The 19,042-nt window shown below is 42.5% G+C and overlaps 1 protein-coding gene across 1 annotated transcript in view; it reads left to right on the plus strand.

Moving 5' to 3' along the window:
- Window positions 1-7,640, plus strand: part of LOC124775116 (spermatogenesis-associated protein 20) — a 274,485-nt gene extending 266,845 nt beyond the window's left edge. Inside the window, exon 12 of the mRNA XM_047249951.1 lies at window positions 5,162-7,640. Coding sequence (XP_047105907.1) covers window positions 5,162-5,437 — 276 coding nt within the window. The 3' untranslated portion in view covers window positions 5,438-7,640. The remainder of the gene's footprint in view (window positions 1-5,161) is intronic.
- The last annotated feature ends 11,402 nt before the right edge of the window (window positions 7,641-19,042 follow it).

Raw genomic sequence — 19,042 nt, forward strand, 5'->3', positions numbered from 1 at the left:
ATAAATGAAAAACTGGCAATAGATGGGATATAATACATCGTATCTATGGGGTCGGAAACGGCCTGAAGCTACGGTGGTGACGCCTGCATGTCCTGGAAAATAAAAGGTGAAACTTTATTATTATTACTACTAGTTTCATGTTTAAGATTCAGGTTACATAGTTTTACATCATCGTAAGCACAAGTATACAAACTACAGAAGCAAAAGAAATAAAACTGTGCACAGTTCAGAACTCTGCGGAATAAATATCTTTTTTCGTACCTTTAAGTAGATCGTCGGAAATACAGCGTGGCTGCCGACAGGAGGGCTGCGCAGCTTGCAGTTCCCCACATCCGTAGTTGTCGCCGGTGACGTGGTCCCAATGCTTCATGTTATCCGTGCCAACACCATTCCTCTGTCATAAATGAACTGAACAATCGTGGCCGCGCGGGATTAGCCGAGCGGTCTAATGGCGCTGCAGTCATGGACTGTGCGACTGGTCCCGGCGGAGGTTCGAGTCCTCCCTCGGGCATGGTTGTGTGTGTTTGTCCTTAGGATAATTTAGGGTAAGTAGTGTGTAAGCTTAGGGACTGATGACCTTAGCAGTTAGGTCCCATAAGATTTCGCACACATTTGAACAATCGTGAACTGGATAATGGATTGAGAACAGTGAAAATTAGTGCTGGACCGGCACTTGAACCCAGATTTCCCGCTTATCGCGAGCGGCCGCCTTACCATTTGGCTATCCGAGCACGACTCAAAGCCAGACCCAAACTTTCATATGTCGTCAACCATGTGTCCACAACCTGCACTTCTACATCCGTTATGTGTATTCCAGTACAGGGGTGACATATTAATTGAAAATCGCTTTCCCGGTGTTGGCGGTTAATTAGGATATTGCAGCGCCCGTGTTCAGAAGTAAGATCAATGAATGTTCCTTCGGACATGAACGCGTGTCCGAAGGAACATTGCACCGTACTTCTGAACGATATGGGCAATATTGTATTCCTCTGTCAGGTTAGTATCTTCTGTGAGGGTTGGAACGTTTCGTATCGTGCAGGGTGGTCTTCTTAGACATCCAAAGACTGCTCTTCAAACATTGTATTCCGACATTCGACGAAACTGTATTCACTTACCTGAGACGTGGAGGTAAGAGGACCGTCCTTCGTTTGAAAGATTTTATATTGCGGAGCATGAGGATCTAGGATTTATAGCCAGACAAGGCGTATCGTACGTATTTTGGTACTACTCTTTTTTTGACACCCACAGACCTCTACCCGGTCCCGTCCAGAATACTGTCAGGCTCTGTAGCGTGAGCAGAATTCCTCCACAAGCGTGCTGTGTGCTCGCATTTTGACTGGAGAAGCTCATACCTAGCATATGAAAGTGGAATGAGTACACTCTTTCATCACCTGTTAACAAATATGTGGTTTTCGAAATGTACATACATCCGCTTTTACTTCCTTACGACGATGACATATTTTTAATCTGGGCATCCTAACACAAATCTGAATTTGGCTGTCGTCATTTCTCCTATTGAACTCATATTGGCCATTCGCACTCGTGAACACTCGATGAGTGTGTATGGACACAGATTTGTGGCTGCAGCCGCTGCCTATTTGCGGGCGGTGTTGCGAGTGAGCTGAAAGGGGACAGTGGTTATTGACTGATGTGCAGCGAATTCTCTCCTCGCTGTGTGCACTGTCTCTCTAAAGGTCGACAGATAGTAACGTGACGTTTTCATACTGCCGAATAACGAAGCGGTTCTGCCAAAGGTTTTGCAATGAGAAAGGTGGACTGACGGGCATTGAGAAGTAGCATTAATGAAAGCTCTGGGCATCGAGGGTTTAGAACGATGGTACACGAAAATGGTGTGCGTATTTATTTCGCAATAAAATTGTTCGAGTGATAGTGTAAAATAAACTTCACAGTGTGACGCGTGGGCGTGAACTTTGATCTATATGTTCTTTATCTGCCTGATATCTTTTGGCAACTATGGCGACAGGTGCCGATCACAGTGGTATTTATAGTGTGTACAATGTATTCTACACAGTACGTCATGATGTGTAAAAAGACTGCATATCTTCCCACCCAGTTTCTTTACCTCTCTCGGCAGCCGGAAGTCGGGCACCATACCCGAATCGGTCTCTTGAAATCAAGCGCAACTTACAGAAAAAAGAACTGTTAACAAAGGATCGTGGCTAATGTGATCGCCACACGTATTCAATTTCAAATTTTCATGTCGGGTAACCGGCTGATGGTTAAACTGTACTCTCAGATGGATGCAGTGTCAGTACAAGAGTTTCCTTTCGATGGCATCTGTTTCTACTCGTCTGTGAGTCATTGCAAGTAATGAAATGATTCGCAGGTATCTGTTATAAAGTCTTCGCTACTGTGAATTTATGTCTGTATAGGATCCGTGTATCCCTTCCAATCAGTGAGTCTAATTTCATTTTGATGTGATTGAATTCATCAGGTTACACTAGATCCTGTGAGACAAAGCTGCTTCATCACGGAACGAGTAACTACGTAATGTGCATGAAAGCAGATACTACAATTTGCCGACACGGTACTTCAGCGTGTTCGGTCAGAGGGCTGCTTGCTCTCTGTAATAAAAAAACTGAGTGAATGGATCAACGATGAACTGAAACGGGTGTCTTGTGACATCCGCCACGAGCAGATGCAACGAACGAAAAGGAACAAAATGAGATTTAAAAAAAAATTGGAAACCAAAATATGCTACAGAATAAATCACAAAAAAGATTTTCAGTAGTGTGGAGGGTGAGGCAGCTAAGACAGGCCACGACAAAAATATCCAGAATGAGGTGCGGTTGTCGCCAAGTTACTGCGGACAATATGGTGGATTTCCTGACACTCGCAAGTAGTTTTTATCCTTTATAGTCGCCGAATTATGACACCGACTTTGTTGTTTTTTTCCCCTAATAGATCTGTGTAGCTGTTCTGTGGTGTTTGAAATAAGCTTCTAAGAGAACTTCAACGGCACAACATAAATGTGACTTGATCAACTAGCGTCAAGATAAAAGCGCCGCAAACCACTGACCCATCGTCAGGAGAAGAGGTTCCACAAGCGTCCGCCCTATTATACCAAAAGTAAGCAAGCACGGAACTCAGGTATGGTTCGTGTGTTTATTATCACGTCTGTCATACCAGGTGCTCAAAACATTAACTCTGAGCGTTGGTACATTCTACAAGTGACTCTGTAGAAACTTCACTGCACTTTGAATTTCATATGGAGTTGAGGCATGCCTCCAAGAGTCGTCGCTGAACATCTGTTGTACTGCAGAATATATTTTTACTAAGTGACGTAGTAATGAAGTACAATTCTTATTTTGCTTTAAAACTTACAGATTTGTTTTCTATTTCTGTGATATAATAATGGGAAGGAAATTGCGCCAAGAATAGCGAATTAAAAACTGAACAACAATTCATTCATAGCATATAAGAAAAACAGAAAGTAGCTATTTGTATTTGCTGAATGTGTCTACATAATATGTCTTTACCTATTTGTAGCCTTTGAAAACGGAAAAATTAACATGGAAAACAGCATACCCCAACCTGAGTTTTCGCCTTTTAGCACCAACTGTTCGTAATGTCCAAAACAGTGGTATTGCCCCGATTAGAATGTGATTTTTCAGCAGAGTTCGAAAGGAGACTACTGACGATTTATTGTAGTTTTCAACAACTTATCACACCTCGCGAAAAACAGCGAACGTTTGACGGGCAACGTTTTCTTTCATTTGCTTATTTAGTTTTTGACAATGTTGACTGGAATACTCTCTTTCAAATTCTAAGGGTGGCAGGGGTAAAATACAGGGAGCGAAAGGCTATTTACAAATGGCTCTGAGCACTATGGGACTTAACTTCTGAGGTCATCAGTCCCCTAGAACTTAGAACTACTTAAACCTAACCAACCTAAAGACGTCACACACATCCATGCCCGAGGCAGGATTCAAACCTGCGACCGTAGCGGTCGCGCGGTTCCAGACTGTAGCGCCGAGAACCGCTCGGCCACTCCGGCCGGCAAAGGCTATTTACAATTTGTACAGAAACCAGATGGAAGTTGTAAGAGTCGAGGGGCATGAAAGGGAAGCAGTGGTTGGGAAGGGGGTGAGACAGAGTTGTAGCCTCTCCCCGATGTTATTTAATCTGTATATTGAGCAAGCAGTAAAGGAAACAAAAGAAAAATTCGGAGTAGGAATTAAAATCCATGGAGAAGAAATAAAAACTTTGAGGTTTGCCGATGACATTGTAATTATGTCAGAGACAGCAAAGGACTTGGAAGAGCAGTTGAACGGAATGGATAGTCTCTTGAAAAGAGGATATAAGATGAACATCAACAAAAGCAAAACGAGGATAATGGAATGTAGTCGAATTAAGTGGGGTGATGCTGAGGGGATTAGATTAGGAAATGAGACACTTAAAAGTAGTAAAGGAGTTTTGCAATTTGGGGAGCAAAATAACTGATGATGGTCGAAGTAGAGAGGATATAAAATGTAGATTGGCAGTGGCAAGGAAAGCGGTTTCTGAAGAAGAGAAATTTGTTAACATCAAGTATAGATTTAAGTGTCAGAAAGTCGTTTCTGAAAGTATTTGTATGGAATGTAGCCATGTGTGGAAGTGAAACATGGACGATAACTAGTTTGGACAAGCAGAGAATAGAAGCTTTCGAAATGTGGTTCTACAGAAGAATGCTGATGATTAGATGGGTACATCACATAACTAATGAGGAGGTATTGAACGGTATTGGAGAGAAGAGAAGTTTGTGGCACAACTTGACAAGAAGAAGGGACCGGTTGGTAGGACATGTTCTGAGGCATCAATGGATCACAAATTTAGCATTGGAGGGCAGCATGGAGGGTAAAAATCGTAGAGGGAGACCAAGAGATGAATACACTAAGCAGATTCAGAAGGATGTAGGTTGCAGTAAGTACTGGGAGATGAAGAAGCTTGCGCAGGATAAACATGGAGAGCTGCATCAAACCAGTCTCAGGAGTGAAGACCACAACAACGACAATTTAATATTTTCACGCTATGTCTCTTGGCACTGAGAGAATCAAAATTTTTCAGTACGTGCTCGATTAAAAACGATATAACCAAAAATCGTCTGTTTCAGTGGTAACCGCCGTCCCTCGTGTGTAACTGTCGTATTTGCTTTGCGCAGGTGTTCGTGGCTGGCCCGCGCGACTCTGAGGAGACGCAGTCGCTGGTGCGCGTGGCGCAGACGACGCCGGTGGCGGGGCGCGTGCTGGCGCTGGTGCAGCCGGGCCCCGACCCGGAGGCCTCCCCGGGAGCCGGGCTGCTGGCCAGCCGCAGCGAGGCCGTGCGGCGCATGCGCCCCGCGGGCGGCCGGCCCGCCGCCTACGTCTGCCGCCACCGCGCCTGCTCGCTGCCCGTGCACTCTGCCGACGACCTGCGCGCCCTGCTCCAGCAGCAGTAGTGCTACACGCACCGTCGTACCGCTATACTCTTGCTCTGTGTCTAACTCGTGTTGCCTAGTTGCTACGTCGAAATAGCGGCATTTCTCGTTACCTACTTAGCTTCCGTTTTCTTGTTTAGCTTCACGTTGCTCGGATAAATCTTAACGCGCCAATTGAAATCCGGCGACTATATTTCAAGAGTCCGTGGAACTTCCTGCAGTAGCTAGTTTTTACTTGTAGTGAAGCTTGGGGCGTACGTTTTCCTTAGAGACTCGTAAAACAACGCCTTGATTCTGAAGGCATTTACGAGAACCAGAATAGCGGCCATGTAGACAAGAGTCTAAATATATCTTTTGATCATTTTAAGTTGTCATTCACTCTTAGTTTCAAAATAATGGAGAGTGTAGAGTTTCGCTTATGTTTCGCGTGGCACAGATAAAAATTTGTCATTCGAGTAGTAAAAATGCGTTTTCTTTAAAACTGTTTCTCACTTGGTGACTATCACAACGTCTATCTTCTTACTTCCGTAAATTTCTGCTGCCTACTGTGAAACTGCTACGATAACGGCAGTTGCTATAGTCCCCACTAACAGAGCGTCTCAGCGCAGCACTCGAAATAGGCATGAAATGAAGACACCTGCACCAGTCCCTTTTGCATTTAATTTATTTGTGCAACTAGTTTCGGTGTTCCATTAAACAATCTTCAGGCTCCTAGAGCAACGTAAATTGAGAGGAATCCAATCTCGTGTTCAGTCTTAACAGGAGACAATAGTAAATAACCGGTGTTCGTCCTCAAAGCACGAATGAAGTGATAGCGTCCTGTAAACCAGAAGTCTACGGACACTGGTTATTTAATATTCGCTCCTGTTATGACTGCACACGGGATTGGACTCCTCCCTATTTACGTTGGTCAAGGAACGTGAAGATGGTGTAACGAAACATCGAAACTGGCTGCATAAATAAATTAAATGCAAGAGAGACTGCTTCACGTGTTTTTATATTGAACATCTGAAGTCCCTGTAACCATCTACACAAGGATAGACGTACAAAAGGAAATAGTCATATCTTTAAATTAAGATATAAAATCGTATGGACTAATTGCTAAGCGTATACGGGTTGGGTGGTGAATTATTATTAGCTTTATTTGAATTGTAATAATGTCGCCAAGAGAGGGAGGGGGGCGGAGAATTGGAGAATTGTTAGGCGATCCCAGCCAATCCAAAATAATTCAAGAGTAAAAGCGTGAAAAGACCTCATTTCCAGTTTTTGTATCAAGAAGAATGGATTGCGAAACTCCGCTCATCCATCCAGCAACGCCTCGTAATTAAGCACAATGCTTGTTAATCGTTGGATATACTCATCGCTTACCAGTCTTCCAGTGTACCATGTAGAAGAACTTAGCTGAGATTGTGAAGACTCCACGTCATTTAGTTGTTGGAGGTTGTTTTCAGATTTGCAGGCATAATAGGATATGCATGTACTACTACATAAGCAGGTTAGGGCTAATCTTCCTGTTACATATCAGGTTTTTTTAAATGAATTTTGAAATAGTATATGACATTTAGTTAAAATGTGCAATAATAGCAGAGCCCCTCTGGTTTGTGATGTGCAATATACATTTTCATTTATCTTCTATTTTATTATTATATTTTACTAGCTACAAAAACATTGGGTGGTAGTACTCAGAACATGTCTTGAAGTTGCAAATAATATACAAAAATTCATGGGACTAACCCGTTGTTGCACAAAATCTGGGCTTTGTTTGTGCTGTACGAGTGATACTTGATATTAAGGCGGCTGAGTTTTTGATTTTAACTGATCAATACTCTTCATAGCTAATAACTTGTTATTGATGGAATGTTTTTTCCATATAAAATGTCTTTCAGTTAGGAGATTTGTATAGATCTGTGATTTGATGTAGACTTCAGATGCTTTGTCAGGTACTGCGAGATGATTCTGATAGCCTATTTGTGCTGTATGTATTTATGTATAAGCATGTCGTACAAAATATTGTAACAGGTCGTGCTGAAAGTGATAACATCTGCATGAGACAGAATTTTAAGGTACAAATGCTAGTTTGTCTTAACTGCAAAAAATAAATAAATATTTTCAGATATTGTAGTTATGTTAAACACATATATATATATAGTTTTTCTTTGACAATATGTATTTTAATATGTTCTCAATACTAAGACCTATAAAGCAGTTGATTACCTACAAATAATTGTTCTGTTCAACTTCCTTTGTCAATGTCTTGACCAGAAGTATTAGAGAAAGGGCAAATTGTGTGATGCCTAGTGGATGGTATAAGATGGAGTCTTTAAAACATGATATATCTAGAATCCAAATGGATTAGCGACTTCATCCTACCACCTACTATGAAGTATAAGTATTAGGTAATTTTGCATTCTATGTGTGTATTTCTCTTTGATGAATTTGCTACAGAAAAATTAATTAGAAACATACCTGTACCTAGCACTTCACCAAGTCGACAGATACCATAGAACTGAGCTGAAAGTTCGTCAGTGACCTAAATTCCTTATGATTATATGTTTTGATTGGTGTCACGAGGTTCTGAACTAAATCGTTTTCAGTTGCGACCTCCACTTCTTACATTAGTCCAAATTCTATCTTCTTTATTGAGTTTCAGCTTACCTGTAGCCTTTAGCTCTATTGTGGAGTACAAGAGAACCATAATTCGGGAGAAATACTTCTAACTAGAATATTACTATAAAACTAGGTCTGTTTCATCTACGTTGGAATAAAAATTGGATATATCTCTGTGTTTTGTTTATAATCTTTGGAAATTGTTGAAAACATTTTTCATGAGCAGTACAGCTCCCATAACAGAGGCTGCGTATCAGATATGTGGACAAAAGGTGGGGTCGCAACACTAAATTTTGCATCTATAATAATGTATTAAAGAGCATCCTCTTTCTTTAAAAAACAGTTTTTTTTTTTTTTTAAATCCCTGAACACATTTCAGCAAAGTCATGGAATATTCAACGAGTTTTTTGTTTCTGAAATATATATACATACAAATTTTATGTTGTTGAGGAAAACGTTGACACCTGATTTTGTTTTTGTTGAAATTACATATGTACGCTGCATGGTAGACAAACGTGATGCAGTCAAGAGAGGAACAGGAAACGGAATGAAACTTCACAGATTGAAATGATATGTGAGTGTGTTTCAGTGATTAAAAAATTGGGTCAAATTTACAAAGAACTTGGCAGTATGATGAAGCATGCACTGATTTGGCTGAAAAGTGTAGCATAAAGACGTGGTATCCTCTCCTGAGGCAAGCTGGCTCGACAACTGTTGTAAGTGGCCTACGATATTTTAGGCACTAGCACTGGGAAGGAGTCCACTTCTGGGCTGGACTCACACTTGGTGCACTTGGGGATGTTGCTGGCCATCACACTGACAGTTCATACAGATGTGCCATGTTTGGACAAGCATTGCACTGTTGCAAAATGGCACATGAAAAGAAACAAGAATGCTGTATCTGAATGGACTGCAACTACATGCCCTCCCACATCCTATGTGTGGACTAAGATTAAGACATCATCTGCTATAAGCACAGGCATCTACACCCCAGATATGATAACAGTTCCAGGTAAGAATTCAGCACGACAACCATAACAACACAGCTTGCTGTTGCTGGGAACTCAGAACACCACCGCTACAGGCTCTAGTCTTGAAGCCTGGCATCTTTCCAGTCGACTGTTTCTCTCTGCAAGTCACTTGCCCGAAAATATACTACACTATATATCTCTGCCTCGGCAGTGCTTAGGCCGATGCACTGTCTCCAAGAACCCAGTCATTGTCGGGAGTTACCCAGGACAGCTATAGGGTTCTAATTTGGCGTAACTGCAGACCATTGCCGACTGTAGCCAATATGATAAACGCTTCTCTCAGGAGACACCAGCTCACAGACCGATGCCTTGGTCCACAGCTTTCTTTTGGGCTCCATCAAGTGCCTTCGAGAGTTACCATCCTGCTGGCATCTGCTCTAGTAACTCCCTAGGTGGTTATTTGCCAAGTGCTACATCTTACTGTAACCCCACTGTGCAGCTGCTTGATAGTGTTACTTCTTAGAACATGTCCTGAATATATTATTTCCAATCTACTTGACTGCCCTTTTATCTGTGTGTATTGAATCACAGTATATACCAGGTTGTCATTGAGGATAGCTACAGCTCCACAGCATTCTCCTCTTTTCCACCATCCGACCACTGCCACCTCCAGCTCCTCCCTTTGCTGCTTCATGTTGTTTTCCTCATTGTACCCACAACAGGCCTTTTTCCGAGGAAGCCCTGGTTTAGAGATTGGCTATGAGGTTAAAATTTCATCTGCCTCTCAAAGCCTCCTCTGCTATATCAGTTGTCACTGAGGGTAAATCTCTTCTTGGCAACATCCATTTCAGTTCTTGGTGACACTGTTGCACATCCTATGCAGTGTCTTTCCATTGTGCATGATGCAGTTTCCATGTTGCTCCATCCATTTTCATCATTGACACTGAGGGTCCATGTTCACTGTTGGCGCCATGGGTGACGAATTTTCTTTGCCCTGTTGTTGTCGTCCCAATACCTGAATTAGTGATGATCATAGCATTCCAAACTCATCTGCTCTCTAACCACCACTTCCTCCAGTCAACCAATGCTACTTCTAGTTGCATATGCATATTGCAGCCATGGCAGGCCTTAATCCTGTGGGTGGCGCTGCCTTGGGCGAAAGCACTGGCAGTGGGATCCCATTTTTTCCCTGGTCCTAACGCCACTTCTCCCCATCTCATCCACACCAGGGTTTGTTTATGTGGTTGCACATTCTCACCCCTCGTTGGTACTCAGTGAATTGCCGATCAGGTCTGCCTTTTGCCTGTCTGGCTTAGTGTCATATTTTTTTTGGTTCGTGCCCTACCATCACCAGCAGGCTCTGTGTTTGGCGCTGATACCATCTCTCCCTGTTTCCTACCTTGAACCTAGCATGACCTGTATTGTATCTTGCTTTTTCTGCACGGTCTTCGCACCCAGTATTCTTGACTGTTTCTGATTTCTGGGAGGGTTGCAGTACATCCAAGCAGCATCACCTCCTGTCCAACTGCCCCCCTCCCATCCAATGCAGTTTCCTGTAGCATCTGCACATTGAAATATGCAGGTGCTCTTCTCGAGTGTGGCACTGCTGTGGACATTAGTAGGCCACAGGTCTCCATCTCAATTACACTGCACCTGCCATTCCCTATGTATCCAGTGTTATCCAGCCTCTGGTGTTAACTGCCTCCAGGTTCAGCTGCCTCCAGGGCTACAAGGGTTTATTACCTTCAGCGCTTCATCAGTCTGCAATGGAGTCACACACAGTGGACTTCTCCACTGCAGTGCCCTCCTTCTGCCAGCATCATTGGCTCAGCAGGACCCTCCAGTTCTCATTCATCACCTTTACCTTCTGTGCACCTATGCACACCCTGGCATTGAGTGTCCAAGGGACTGCTTTTCTCCAGTGCTTCGCCCTTTCCTTTCCATTCTCTCATGCACGCCAAAACAGTGTGCGGTCAATGGACCAATCTTTCTAGAGCTCCACTGACTTCCAGCCATGCCATCTCTGTGTTGGGTCTTAAGCTGCTTTGCACGCAGTGGATTCCTTGGGTGCTCCACCCTTTACCTTTCCACAGTCCTTCCTGGCCACCCTATGGCATAGGTCCTTCCACGACATCCTAGACTTAATTTGCTTCTTTTTCAGTCATGCACACTCTCGCTCACTCCACTGTTCACTGTCATGTCCAGGCCATCCAAGTTTGCATGGCAATGGTTCTCTACCTTGGGTTCCAGTTTATGGGCTCTGAGTTGCAGCTACCCGAGGCTCTTCATACAAAATATGACACTCCACATATCTTGGAGCAGCTACATCTACCATGTGGCCACACGTCAATGATGCACATTTTGGCATCAGGTGGCGCCACCATCTCCATCCCAGTAGGAGTGGGTGGGCGGGGGGGGGGGGTGTACAGGCTCCACAGCTTCGCCATCCATTTCCCCATTGGCAAGGGGATGCAGGATCTTCGACTACTACCAAGATTTATCTGTTGCTTTTTCCTGAAGGAAGAAGGGTTGCAGTAACTATACTTGTCAGCAATCGGGACAGGTCTCTACGAGCCAGCTACAACAACAACAGTTCTGGGTCGAAAGCCAGTACACCACAACAACAATAAAACAGTGTCTTGTTATTGACGTGAACTCGGGATGCTACCAGTGTGGGCGCTACACTCGCTATTTGGCAATGTTCCAGTCAGTGACGGGAGGCGCAGCCAGTATGGGACTATTTTCCACTGCAAGTCATGTGCCTGAGAATAGTCAATGTTGTATGGCTCTGTCTCAGCAGTACTTAAACCAGAGTACAGCGTTCGAGAACCCAGTCATTTGCCAAGAGATACGCCAGACAGTGGTGTCGACTAATATAGAACAGGAAAGATTAAAAACACCAACACCACCATAGATAAATTCAGTAAAACAGGTATAAAACAATTAACCCTCAAAAAATTGTGATTCATTGTATGTGGGACACACTTGTAGAAAGTTCAGAACAAGATACTATGAATATTAAACAGCATTCTGCATTTGCAGACAACTCCACTGAATACAACTCTCGTGACATAGAAACGATCTCCATATGCTAAGATACTGTGATCGTCTGTACCATTTATGAACAACAGAATTACCACATCCAAACCGCTCTCATACAGGGATCAGATAGTAGTCTACAACAGAACACTGTTCACCTACACTGAAGCGCCAGAGAAACCGGTATAGTCATGCGTATTCGAATACAGAGATATGTAAACTCGCAAAATACGGCGCTGCGGTAGTGGGGATTTACTTGCATGACCATTTCACGAGTGTACTGTGAATATCAGGAATCCGCTAAAACATAAAATCTGCGACATCGCTGTGGCCGGAAAATATCTTGCAAGAACAGGACCAACAACGAATGAAGAGAATCCTTCAACGTGACAGAAGTGCAATCCTTCCGTAGATTGCTACAGATTTCAATGCTGGGCCATCAACAAGTATCAGCATGCGAACCATTCAACGAAACACCATCAATATGGGCTTTTGGAGCCGAAGGCCCACTCATATACCCTTGATGACTGCACAACACAACAGCTTTACGACTGGAAACATGTTGCGTGGTCGGACGAGTCTCGTTTCAAATTGTATCGAGCGCATGGATGTGTATGGGTGTGAAGACAATCAAATGAATCCATGGACACAGCATGTCAGCTGATGGAGGCTCTGTAATGGTGTGGTACATGTGCAGTTGGAGTGATAAGGGGCGTCTGATATGTCTGATATGTGTCAGGTGACACGTATGTAAGTGTCCTGTCTGATCACGTGCATCCACTCATGTTCACTGTTCATTCCGACGGACTTGGGCAATTCCAGCAGGACAATGCGACACCCCACACGTCCAGAATTGCTACAGGGTGGCTCCAGGAACACTCTTTTGAGTTTGAACATTTCCGCTGGCCACCGGACTCCCCAGACACGCACATTATTGAGCATATCTGGGATGCATTGCAACGTGCTGTCCAGGAGAGATCTCCACCCTCTCATACTCTTACGGATTTATGGACAGCCCTGCAGGATTCATGGTGTCCATTCCCTCCAGTACTACTTCAGGCATAGTCGAGTCCATGCCACGTCGTGTTGAGGCACTTCCGCGTGTTCGCAGGGGCCCTACACGATATTAGGCAGGTGTACCATTTTCTGTGGCTTTTCAGTGTAGCAAGCAACACACAATAACTCTCTCTCTCTCTCTCTCTCTCTTTCTCTCTCTCTCTCTCCCCCTCCCTCCCACTCCCTCTCCCTCTCTCCACATACTAATGGACATGAGAAAGCATGCGAAAATGCCGTTAAAAATCCGAAACACAATCTATAAATAGAAAACCAATCCAGATAGTTTTCCAAACCAAAAGCTCACGAAATTTTACCGATGTCCACAGCCAATATGAACATAAAACAATAACAACACACATTTAACAGGCTAATAAAAACCACATATTGCCTAGAACAGCTACTGCAACGGTAAACGTCAATAAAAGGTTCATATAAGTATAGGCGTTCTGACAATTCTCACGAAGATTAACGATGTCCTTCCAACCCATCAGAATGATGTGTGCCCGCCTGCCCCGCCCCTCTCCTTCTAAGGTAATTAGCCTATTGATTTATTTATTTGTTTACATGTCAAGTTCCTTAGGACCAAATTGAGGAGCAGATCTGCAAGGTCATGGAACGTGTCAGTACACGAAATTGCAACATAAAAGTAATTAAAGATAAAAATAAAACCTAAAAAAAATTAAGCCGTAAGTTTAAATAAATGCAATCAACAATACAACAAGAATCAGCTTCATTTTTCAAGGAACTCCTCGACAGAATACATGGAGTGACCCCATGAGGAAACTCTTCAGTTTCGATTTTAAAACGCATGGATTACTGCTACGATTCTTGAATTCTTGGGGTAGCTTATTGAAAACGGATCAGCAGTATACTTCCCACCTTTCTGCACAAAAGTTAAGAAATTCCAATCCAAATGTAGGTTAGATTTCTGCCGAGTATTAACTGAGTGAAAGCTGCTTATGCTAGGGAATACGCTAATATTGTTAATAAGTAATGATAGTAAGGAATATATACACTATGTGAACTAAAGTATCCGGACACGCGGCTGAAAATGACTTACAAGTTCGAGCGCCCTCCATCGGTAATGCTGGAATTCAGTATGGTGTTGGCCCACACTTAGCCTTGATGACAGCTTCCACTCTCGCAGGCGTACGTTCAGTCAGATGCTGGCAGGTTTCTCGGAAATGGCAGCCCATTCTTTCTGGAGTGCTGCACTGAGGAGAGGTATCGATCTCGGTCAGTGAGGCCTGGTACGAAGTCGGCGTTCCAAAACACCCCAAAGGTGTTCTGTAGGATCCAGGTCAGGACTCTGTGCACGCCAGTCCATTACAGAGATGTTAGTGTCGTGTAAGCACTCCGCCACAGGCCGTGCATTATGAAAGGGTGCTTGATTGTGTTGAAAGGTGCAATCGCCATCCCCGAATTGCTCTTTAACAGTGGGAAGCAAGAAGGTGCTTAAAACATCAATATAGGCCTGTGCTGTGATAGTGTCACGCAAAACCGCTTCCGAATTTTACTGTTGGCACTACAAACTCTGGCAGATGAAGTTCACCAGGCATTCTCCAGACCCACATTCTGCCATTGGATCGCCACACTGTGTACAGTGATTCGTCACTCCACACAACGTTTTTCCATTGTTTGATCGTGCAATGGTTACGCTCCTTACACCAAGTGAGGCGTCGTTAGGCATTTACGGGCGTGATGTGTGGCTTATGAGCAGCCGCTTGATCATGAAATCCAAGTTTTCTTACCTCCCGCCTAACTGTCATGATACTTGCAGTTGGTCCTGATGCAGTTTGGAATTCCTGTGTGACGGTCTGGATAGATGTCTACCTATTAAACATTATGACCCTCTTCAACTGTTGGCAGTCTCTGTCAGTCAACAGACGAAGTCAGCCTGTATGCCTTCATGCTGTACATGTCCCTTCATGTATCCACTTCACTATTACTCTGGAAACAGTGGGCCTATGGATGTTCAGGAGTATGGAAATCCCATGTACAGACGAATAACACAATTGACACCCAATCACCTGACGACATTCGAAGTCTGTGAGTTCTGTGGAGTGACCCATTTTGCTCTCCCACAACGTCTAATGACTACTGAGGTCGCTGATATGGAGTACCTGGCAGTAGGTGGTAGCACAATACACATAATATGAGAAACGTATGGTTTTGGGGGTGTCCAGATACTTTTGATCACACAGTGTATATTGAAAGGAAATGTCAAAATACCCAGATTCGTGAACAGGTGTCGACAAGAGATTCGTGAACTTACATCACTTATTGCCCAAACCACCTGTTTCTGAGCCAAAAATATCTTTTTAGAATCGGAAGAGTTACCCCAAAATATAATGCCATACAACATAAGCGAATGAAAATAAGCGATGTAGACTAATTTTCGTTTTGAGTGATCACTTCAGATACTGTTTGAATAGTAAAAATGGCAGCATTAAGTTTTTGAAAGATCCAGAGTGTGACCTTTCCACGATAGTTTACTATCTATCTGAACACCTAGAATTTTGAACTATTCAGTTTCACTAACCATATACCCTTTTGGTGAAATTAAAACGACAGGTTTTGTTGAATTGTGTGTTAGAAACTGTAAATCTAAGACTTACTGTGATACAGCATTAGTTATATTCTACAAGCCATGAACTTATGTCATTATCTACACTGTGTGAAACCAGTCTTATGTTGTACACAACATCCTTTACTACCAAACTATTTTCATCAGCAAAGAGAAATATTTTAGAGGTATCCATAATACTAGAGGGCATTTCATTTATATAAATAAGGAACTGGAGTGGCCCCAACACTGATCCCTGGGGCACCCCCCATTTGGCTGTACCCCATTCAGACTCCACATCACAGCCATTCTCAACACTATGAACAATGACCTTTTGTTGTCTATTGCCAAAGTAAGAGGTGAACCAATTGTGAGCTACTCCCCGTATTCTGTAATGGTCCAACATCTGGAGCAATATTTTGTGATCAACACAATCAAACGCCTTAGTTAAATAAATAAAAATATGCCTAGCACTCAACATCTTTTGTTTAACCAATCCAGTAACTCACAGAGAATATACCATTTTCAGTTGTTAAACGACTTCTAAAGCTGAACTGTGCATTTGATAGCAAATCATGTGATATAAAATAATCAATTATCCTTACATACACAGCCTTTTCATAACTTTAGCAAACACTGATGGAATAGAAGTAGGTCTATAATTGTCTACATTATCCCTTTCTCCCTTTTTATAAAGTGGCTTTACTACTGAGTACTTTAATAGTTCAGGAAACTGACCATTCCTAAAGGAAAATTATAAATAGGGCTAAATACAGGGCTAACATATGCAGCACGGTACTTTAATATTCTACTAGGCACTCCATCATATCCATGAGTCCTTAGTCTTCAGTGATTTAATTATTGACTTAATCTCCCTCAAGTCTGTATCACAGAGGAGTATTTCAGACATCAGTCTCAGAAAGGCATTTTCCAAGAGTGTTATATGATTCCCTGCAGAAACTAAATTTTTATTTAATTCACTATGCTAAGAAAATGATTGTTAAATACTGTACATATATCTGATTTATCAGTATCAGAAATATTTTTACTGTGAACTGACCTTATATCGATGACCACGTGCTGCTGACCAGGCATTTCCTTCACAACTGACCATATTGTTTTTATTTTATCCTGTGAATTAGCTATTCTATTTGCTTACCACATACTCTTTGCCCTCCTAATAACATTTTAAGCACCTTACAGTACTGTTTGTAATTTGCTACTGTAGTTTGATTGTGACTACTGCTAACGTTTTGATATAATTCCCGTTTTGTGCTACATGATATCCTTATCCCACTAGTCAGCCACATCCAGGCTGACTTTTACTGCTAGTACCCTGTTTAGAACGTTCTAATGGAAAGCAACTCTCAAAGAGCATGAGAAATGTTTTAAGGAAAGCATTATTTTTGTCATCTATAAACATCTTGTCCTCTTGTTCCTTGACGAGGTTTAAAAAACTCTCTATTTTCGTACATACTTTGTAATTATATGTGACATTTGTTTGAATACTTTTAGTGTTAAAATTTGTTCAGCGTGGTCAGAAAGGCCATTCATCCTTTTATTAACAGAATGCCTATCCAGTAATGAAGAATGAATAAAAATATTCTCTATGGCTGCGCTACTGTTCCCCTGCACCCTTGTTGGAAAAAACACAATCTGCATCAGATAATACGAATTTGGGAGATCTACCAACATCCTTTTTCTTGTACCATCATATACAAAATTAATATTGAAGTCACCACATATAACTAATTTTTGATACTTCCTATAAAGTGAACCAAGAACCCTCTCTAGCTTGAGCAGAAATGCTCTGAAGTCAGAGTTAGGGGACCTATAAACAACAATTAGAAGTTTAGTTTCACTAAATTCAACTACCCCTGCACAATATTCAAATATGTGTTCAGTGCCGTGCCGTGATTCATCTGTGGGTTCAAATGAAATACTGTTTGTTACATACATGGTGACTCCCCCACCCAACAAGGAACTCCTTGAAAAACAGCCAGCTAATCTATATCCTGGTGAAGGAAGCCCCTGAATTGTGAAATTATTTAAGTGGTGCTCCGATATGCGAATAATTTCAGAGTCAACGTCTATAAGCAGTTCACTAACTTTATCTCTAATACCTCCTATATTTTGATGAAATATGCTAATTCCTTCTCTACTTGGAAACACGATTGAGGATGTAAGTACCAAAGAACTATTTATAGCCCTATCCTCTTCCCCCTCCCCCTCTAAGCCAACTGTTTGGCCGTTATCCATATGAATACAAAAGAACTACTGTATTTATGACCTAGAGCCCCCCTACCCCACCCCAGTTAATCAAGGTGGTCTAGACCACTCATCTGAAATTGTCCTATTGGTTGGGGGATGAAAATGATTTAGGCCTTGGGATTCAATATGACTAATACCTGGGTCAAGATGACTGAATATGCCTACGAACGTTACCTGATGGGTAATGACATCAGGTGGTGACCTCCGTAAATTGTGGGATAGGTATGGATGGGAGCTACAAATACCGTGTCACATAGTTTCGTTGAGAGCTGACTTCTGGAGGGTTCTGTGTTGTGAACAAAATACAGGTAAAAGCTTATGGGAACAATTACGATCACGTTTCACTTGTAGGTTGTTTTTATCATAAACATTTGCACTCTGCAGACTGCACACACATGCTGCCTTCTATGATATGACACGACAGAGGCATGAAGCCATGCCACCTCTGTCAGGTGAGATGGGCGCTTCCTGCATGCTTTGTCAACTGTGGCATTCTCCTGTGCCTTGGCAGAGAAAACTTTCTGGCATCTGTGGCACATGCCAGCCAAGAGAATTTGACATGTCGATTTCTGTGCTATCAGAAGGAACCAATTTATTGATCCCTGGCGCTGAGTCCCTCATAGGAATAAAGCTGCACAGCAAATAATAAAGTTTCGGCAGTCCTCATCTAGTCTCGCACAGCCTCATGCACAGGGCTACTACAGATGTTAAAAACATCTACAGCTATGTACATATTCTGCAAGTCACAATATGGTACGTTGCGGAGGGTAGCCTGTACCACTGCTAGTCATTTCATTCATGTTCCACTCACAAATAGAGCGAAGGAAAAACGACTGTCTATTCGCCTCTGTATGAGTTCTAATATCTCTGATCCTTTCTTCATGGTTTTTAAGCGAAATGTACAAGTACTTTAGCTCCAGTAGAATCGTTCTGTAGCCTGCCTAAAATGCTGCTTCCGTAAATTTTCTCAATAGTGCTCGAAAAGAACATCTCCTTCGCTCCAGTGATTCCTATTTGACTTCCCAAAAGATTTCAATAATACTTGCATGTTGTTCGAACCTACCAGCAACAAATCTAACAGCCCACCTTTGAATTACTTCAATAGGGAGGAATGAT

Source organism: Schistocerca piceifrons, chromosome 2, assembly GCF_021461385.2.
Source record: "Schistocerca piceifrons isolate TAMUIC-IGC-003096 chromosome 2, iqSchPice1.1, whole genome shotgun sequence".
In the NCBI taxonomy this organism is placed as follows: domain Eukaryota; kingdom Metazoa; phylum Arthropoda; class Insecta; order Orthoptera; family Acrididae; genus Schistocerca; species Schistocerca piceifrons.